We start from the raw sequence: 7,830 nt of genomic DNA on the forward strand, positions 1-7,830 counted from the left end.
TAGTCGATACCATGTTCACTTTTAAACTTAAATGCACCGTTTATCTTTACAGATTTAATTACTATATTTATGCAATTCTTATAAGTACAAATTCATTAAAAAAAGTAATTAGTTTAAAATTTTAAAATCAAAATGTCATTAACTAACTCAAACTAAAAAAAAAAAAAAAAATTAAATAGTAAAAAAAAGATGGGATAGTCAACTCAAAATTCTTCTTAGTTCATGTAAGTTTTCTAATTTTTTATCTATGAAATATAAAACTCGAATAAAGGTTTAGAGTAGCTTCCATCAGAGTAGCTGTCCTAATTAAAGGTTTAAATTCCCTATCAAACCCTATTTGCATACAAGGTCTTTTTTTTTTTTCTTTTTTTTTTTTTTTTTTTTTTTTTGCGAGATAGGTAGCACGCTCGCTATCCGCTTCGTTTATTTCATTTAGAAATAAACATAGCTAGAAATATGAATCAATTAGGATTCGAACTTGAAATTTCGAATACCAGCCACCAAGTCTATTGCCACTTGTTTTAGGAACGGTTGGTATGGTTATTAAAAAATTAGGCTAATTTTATAGGGGTCCATGTAAATATAATGAATTATAAATATATTTCTATAAAGTTCAACTTTTATATATTGTTTCCGTCAAAATTATAATGTTTTCAAATATGTCTGTGTTGTTAGGATCTGTTAGAAAAAATTAGTTAATTATAGGTAAAATACTTAACTCTATTAGTTAATGAGGTGAATTAACTTTTTTACCATCTTCAATTAAATATTAGAACGTTTGAAGGGACATATTTGTGATGGCAAAAATAGGGATATATTTGAAAATATTAGAATTTTTACAGAAACAACATATAAAAGTTAAACTTTATAGAAATATATTTGCAATTCACTATAATTACAGAAATTTATATAAAATTAACTCTAAAAATAATACTTATTACTCTTAACCCATGTGGGTGTCTTCTATTAGCCCATTCGTGGGATAAAACTTAAGCGGAGAACTCTCCAACCAGGGAGCTCCCGAATAATGTTTTACCAGAGAGTTTTTGATTTACTGTCACGTGATAGTTTTATGTTTATTCAAAGATTTGCTGAATGTTTTTAGAAATTAAACTTAAAAAATAACTTTAAACTTTAAAAGGAAAGAGTTATAACTCTTATATTAAAATAAAAAAGAAAAATATGGTGACACGAATTAAGGCTCCTTACCGAGGCATCATTGGAAGCGCCAGGTTTTTCATTTTTTTCCTACTAATGGTTATGTATAAAAACGGGTGTAGAGAATTTGAACCCCCATAGAAACAGCTTATATCTTAAAAACTGGAAATTCAATGGGTCGGATTCGGAATAGATTTTTAAAAATCTGAACTCGGACCGAGCATCAAACCTAGAATCATCCGAATTCGAATATGACGAATTTTAAAAATTTATATTCAAATCCGAATCCGATTAAAAATTTGAAATCCGAATCCGAAATAATTATTTCTTTTTATAATATTTTAAAACATATTACATTAAATTTAAAATTTTAAAAATACAAATTTAAATATAATATTATATATATATATATATATATTATAATATAAAATTAAAGAATTCGGATGGAGTACAATCAAAATTTATATTTTGAATTCAAATGTGCCAAATTTTTATTTTTTAATAGTCATATTTGAAATTATATTTATTTAATATCGAATAAATTTTTCCAGGAAGAATTTTAAACTGAGATAAAATTTTAGGTATCCGTATCCATGGACGTTCCTGTTCGAAACATTTGTTCAGTTTTGAATATTGAGAGTTCCCTCTTCGCCTCTTTTCCTCCTCGTCTCCTCACTCTATCTCCTCTCTCTCCCGCACCCTCAAAATCCCCAAAATGTCCAGGAAAATCGCCATTAATGGCGTCGCCAATGGCGTAGAGCCCATAGGTCGACGCCTCCGCTCCCGCCACACCCCTCTCCGGAGGTCCCCGCGGCTCCGATCCAAGAACCATGGCGAGGTCCCGATGGGAAACCGACCCAATTCGAAGAAGAAGCCTCGGGGAGCTTCTTCGGGGGAAACCCATCTCAAATCTCTCCCTTTCTCATTGGAAATCGAGGGGAAGCGTCCAGGATCCATCAAAACCGTATCTTGCGGCCGAAGAAGGTCTCTCAGGTTAGCTTCTACTCAATCTCCGCTTTCGGATTCCGAAGGAATGGTTGGTGGAAGGAAAACCCAAGTTGGATCTTCTTCGGAAAGCCGGAAGAGCCGTTCCGGAGTTCGTAGTTCAGCGAGCGATGATTCCGGTTGCCGAAGAAGATCCTTGAGGTCGGATTCCAAATCGATGTCGGGAGCCGATACGAGTTCGCGGCAACACCTTCCAACTGTTTGCGGTAATGCCTCTGAGAACAGGAGCAAGCGTTTATCCCCTAATTTGTGTCATCTCAAGGAGAAAGAGGAGAAATTGGCACCAATCCATATGGTTAAATGCTCTCGTGTTCAAGTGAATTCGACATATAAGTGTTGTGAAGGCTCGCAGGTTATCCGACGGTCGACGAGGCTTGCCTCAAGATTGGCGGAGTCTGAGAAGAAAGATGTTAACTTGGCGTCTTCTGGCGGCACCGATTGCTGTATGGGACTAAGAAGATCTCAAAGGTTAGGTTTTGGTTTACCGAAACGTAATTCGGATTGTGATGTAGCCTCGGGAAAGAGAAGAGTGAAAGGTAGTACTAAAGTTGTGAGCAAAGTTGAGACTAATGTAGATGGGTTGAGTAGTGAGCAGGATGCAGGAAAATGTGGAAAGGAAGTCAAAGGTAACCCCTTGGAGATTACAAAGAAGGAAGTGGGTGAAACGAAGAGTAAAAAGAGAGCGAGAAGTGTCAAAGCGGAGCCTGAGGTAGAGAGGAGCGAGACAGAGCAATGTTGCGGCCTTGAGGAATGGACAGAAGAGCAAGACACAGCATTGCAAAGGGCTTACTTATCGGCCAAGCCATCTCCACATTTTTGGAAGAAGGTCGCCAAAATGGTATCATTTTGAAACTCTTTTTTTTTTTTTTTTTTCCTTTCCCTTCTGTTCTCAGTTTGTGATGGTCATGTTACTTAATTTACGATGCCGCTATAGTTTTGCTGATATTATCTCAATTCTCATAGAAAATTACCTGTCTTACTTAGATCACAGTTAGATCTCATATCTTTCACAGTAAGCAACTAAACTACATGGTCTTAGAATTTCACCAACTTCGGCATTGAGCTGTTGAAACATTTAATTGAACTATTGTAGTCCTGGAAATCTTGATTCACCTTTTGTTTTCTTTCATGTTAATGAGAGAACATAGTTTTGGTTTTTCTGTATGATTTCTACTATAGTTGCCTTAGAGTCTTATCAGTTTCTTTTTCTTTCTCTTTAAGAAATTTATCGCTGGAATGGAATCTTGCAGGATTGTATGATTGGCGTTCTTGAGAAACAGAATTGCTAATATTTTTCTTTTTCTTTGAGAAATTTGTGGTTGGAATGGATTCTTACAAGATTGTAATGATTTGCACTCTTGAGAAACAGTAGTTAGACCAAAACCTTTAATTGTGGTGGACTTGCAAATAATGCTAGAATTTTATTTGTTTTAAGTTAGACTCTGGGGAATGACACTGTTTTTCACGGAATTTTTCAAATTTTTTAGATTGTATAAGATATGTACATTTAGTACTTTATCTTCCTGGTGCTCTGGTTGATAAATAGCATGCTTAAATGAGGAGAATTGATAGCTGGATCCTGTGTCATTTTGTGATTGCCGATACAAGCTTAAAGTCTATGTTGTGTTGATTAACTTTTTCCTCGTAAATAATACAAGTGCAACTGGTTATTAATTCATGGCTGTTAAAGACAACCAAACAGTCCTTTTTAGATGGTCTAATATGATTATTGCAGAACTGGAAATGCTTTGGGTGGGAATTTTTGTAATAATTTAACTATAGTTGCTAATGTGCAATAGTTTTCAACTATGTTGGTTATTGGCGGGTCATGACCATCTGTAACTCCAGCTGTTCTCTGTTTACAAGAAGTGTTATTGCATTAAAAGGGGGGGGAAAAGTTCATGCAAGATCTATCCATCTGAAAAGAAATCCTTTCTTTTCTGCTTGAAATTCGTTATTTCTTATTTGTATTATGTAAAATGCTAACATCCCTCATCTAATGTTAAGAAGTAGAACCAAGATTCCGTGCTTAACAAACACTGAAGGAGAAACATAGTAAAAGCACAGAAGAAAATGTGGAGGAGGAATTGTTGTGATGCTAATGTTAAATTAGGCCGGAAACTGCTAAGAATGAAATGCTATCATTTTATTTGAAGGGACAATAAATAATAAGCAGTTTTACAGAGAAGTTGCAGATCCCAATTGATTGCGACCCGGTTTTATTTTTGTAAACTATGCTAACGTAGGATAACTGTAAATGTGTTATCATTGGATAGCTTGTTGCGACATCCAAAAAGGCCCTAAACTTATTTTCCTGTAGGCATATTTCAGGGTCGCTACCTTGGTGAAATGCATGTATTTTTAAGCTTGCGTTCTATACTTCTGTTTCATCGAGTTCACCAACCCAGAAGCTCTATTGCATACTAGATATTCACACTTCTCATCAATGCATTTTATATTTCTTGCTACATTTCTTGTGCATGTGTTCCCAAACAAGTATTCGTGTGATATTCTCTTTCATAACTGTAACATGCTTTGGCATTCCAAATGTCTTTAGGTACCCGGAAAGTCTGCTGAGGAATGCTTCAACAGAATCCACGCCGATCTTGCGACCCCACCTCCAAATCAGCCTCGTTCAAGGTTGATTAAGATCCATAATTCCCCAACAGAAAATTTCAATATATTAGACTGCAATTATCCCGACCTCATTGAATCAAAGGTTAAAAGGCATAGGATCAAAAAGCAAAAGACCCATGTTACACAGAAGACTCTAAGACATTTACTCAAGAAGCGTAGCCTCGCAGATCAAGCTCAAGAGGCCGACCATTTCTCGGTTCTTGAGACCTCACCGAGCCCATTACAGCTTGACTTTCCCGAACTTAAGTCTCCTGAAATATCTAGCACTATTTTAAGGTCCTCGTCATCAACGCACAAGAAGAAGACCAAGTCCAGGTTCAGGCCTGGCCAAGTGGATCCAAGCCCTGAGGTGCTTAAGAGGATCAAGAACGTTGCGCTGCACGAGAAGTACATCGACCAACTACATTGCCGTGAAGCAAAGAGAAGGACTCATGCTAAGGGGAAGTTCATATCTCCTTTGTCTAATAAAGATGAGGCCGGCGTTATTCTGAAAGCTGCGCGGAATGCTCTAATCTCTGAAGCCAGTAATGCGATTGGCCAGTTTAAGCACATGCAGGCCAACCCAACTGATGATTATGCAGAATTTGAATCTGGTACTGATGATGATGTTGATGATTAATCTTCTGATGATCATGACTAAGCATGTTACATTTCATTGCAAAAATTGGTTGATTCTTTTTACTTCTGGCAAAGATTGTTGTCGTCGCCGTTTGCTGTAAATAGTCTGAAGCAGATGATCAAGGTGGCTGTTTTGTTTGGCAACATTTCTGGTATTGAATATCAGCTAATCCCTGGCTCTACAATCCACCCTTCAACTAGATACCTTTGTTGTATTCGGATTGCATTTTTCTTCATTTTATTAACTAGTTCAATTTGCAAATTACATGGGATTGATTTGGTTGAGGGTTATTCTGTAAAAGCGTTTTTGAATATAAATGCGCATTAGTGTAACTAATAAAACAAATCCTAGTTTTTGGATGAGTTGCCTTATGTGATTTACACCAAAGTTGTGTGTGTACATTTTCTCTTTTTTAAAATATTTCTGACTTTGTAAATGAAAAAACAGTATAAATGGTTGTATAGGATCATAGGAACATATATTTTTAAAATTTAAACAATTTAAATTTAAATTAATTGGGAACCATTCATCATGCCACCATATGAGACCTGTGCTCAGATTTCACATGCCACAATCACCACAAAATCCACACTACCAAGAAAATCTCCTCTGCTTCACTCTCCTTCTCCTTCTCCATCTCCATCTCCCTCCTCAAAACCCTAACCCTACCACCATCCAAAATGTCCCTCTCCTCCCCCAACCCTCTTCTCCTCCACCACCACCATTCCCACCTCTCCTCCCTCCCCCCTCTCCCCTCCTCCTCCTCCATCCCCAACCTCAAACCAAGAAGAAGAATCAAAACCCTAACCCTCTCCCTCCACTCCTCTACCTCCTCCCCCATCCCCACCCCAAACCCTAACCCCACTATCCCCACCCCTTCCCCTTCCTTACGGTCCAAAAACCCTAGCGACGTCACCGTCCTCGTCACCGGCGCCACCGGCTACATCGGCCGATTCGTCGTCCGCGAGCTCCTCCGCCGCGGCTTCGCCGTCGTCGCCGTCGCCCGCGAGCGCAGCGGCATCCGCGGCCGCGACGGCCCCGACCGCACCCTCTCCCTGCTCTCCGGCGCCTCCGTCGTCTTCTCCGACGTCGCCGACCCCGCCGCCCTCGACCGCTCCCTCTCCGCCCTCGGCCGCCGCGTCGACGCCGTCGTCTGCTGCCTCGCCAGCCGCTCCGGCGGCGTGCGCGACTCGTGGAAGATCGACTACGCCGCCGCGCGCAACACCCTCCTCTCCGCCCGCCGACTCGGCGCCGCGCACTTCGTCCTACTCTCCGCCATCTGCGTCCAAAAGCCGCTCCTCGAATTCCAGCGCGCCAAGCTCAAATTCGAATCCGAGCTCCAGTCCCTCGCCGCCGCCGACGAGAATTTCACCTTCAGCATCGTCCGCCCCACCGCCTTCTTCAAGAGCCTGGGCGGGCAGGTCGAGACCGTCAAGGGCGGCAAGCCCTATGTCATGTTCGGCGACGGAAGGCTGTGCGCGTGCAAGCCCATCAGCGAGGAGGATCTCGCCTCGTTCATCGTCGATTGCGTTCTCGATGAGGATAAGATCAACAAGATCCTGCCGATCGGAGGGCCTGGAAAGGCGCTGACGCCGTTGGAGCAGGGGGAGATGCTGTTCCGCTTATTGGGCCGAGAGCCGAAGTTCTTGAAGGTGCCGATTGGGATAATGGATTTCGCGATCAACGTGTTCGATGTTTTGTCGAAGGTGTTCCCGTCATTGGAGGATGCGGCGGAGTTTGGGAGGATAGGAAGGTATTACGCCGCGGAGAGTATGCTAGTGCTCGATCCGGAGACAGGGGAGTATAGCGCGGAGAAGACGCCGAGCTATGGGAAGGATACATTGGAGGATTTCTTTGCGAGGGTGATAAAGGAAGGAATGGCGGGGCAGGAATTGGGGGAGCAAACCATCTTCTAGGGTTACCCACGGCGATGAGAGGTGGCAAAGGTGAGTTCTTGCTAATCAATTTGTTGATACTTGGATCAAATTCTTGTTCTTTTGGCAAATTTAATTGTACAATATGTGCATTAGAATGGCTTAAAATTATGAAACAAATTTTGCACTGCAGTACATGCGAATGTAAATCCTGAGCTAATTTGTAATCTACTGTATATTTTAGCATGATTTTTGTGAGACCTCTCTTTTGTGGAAATAGGAAAAAGATGTGGTGGTTACATTTATTCTCTCTTTTATATTTTTTTATTATCTGCAAGAATCATCATACTCTTAGTTTTTTTCATATTGATGGTGGCCATCCATCACCAGTATTCATTCTGTCGGCATTGGAGATCAGCGTTAGGTTTAAGATTGTTATTAAGTGGGCATGGATCTGCAGATTATCATTTTAGGATTGGGGAAGAAAATAGGAGTCGCCACGGGAAGATGTTCTAAATAAAACTATGGTAAGAGAAA

The 7,830-nt window shown here is 40.3% G+C and overlaps 2 protein-coding genes across 2 annotated transcripts; both read left to right on the plus strand.

Moving 5' to 3' along the window:
- Positions 1,736 to 5,564, plus strand: LOC109723831. The gene is made up of 2 exons (XM_020252319.1): positions 1,736 to 3,001; positions 4,721 to 5,564. Exons 1-2 carry the CDS (start codon positions 1,874 to 1,876, stop codon positions 5,417 to 5,419), a joined length of 1,827 nt encoding a protein of 608 aa, XP_020107908.1. The 5' UTR covers positions 1,736 to 1,873; the 3' UTR covers positions 5,420 to 5,564.
- On the plus strand, positions 5,950 to 7,598 carry LOC109724479 (divinyl chlorophyllide a 8-vinyl-reductase, chloroplastic). Its single transcript, XM_020253320.1, has one exon. The coding sequence runs from the start codon at positions 6,100 to 6,102 to the stop codon at positions 7,333 to 7,335; it is 1,236 nt and encodes a 411-aa protein (XP_020108909.1). The 5' UTR covers positions 5,950 to 6,099; the 3' UTR covers positions 7,336 to 7,598.

The sequence above is a fragment of the Ananas comosus genome, linkage group 18 (assembly GCF_001540865.1).
Source record: "Ananas comosus cultivar F153 linkage group 18, ASM154086v1, whole genome shotgun sequence".
Taxonomy (NCBI): domain Eukaryota; kingdom Viridiplantae; phylum Streptophyta; class Magnoliopsida; order Poales; family Bromeliaceae; genus Ananas; species Ananas comosus.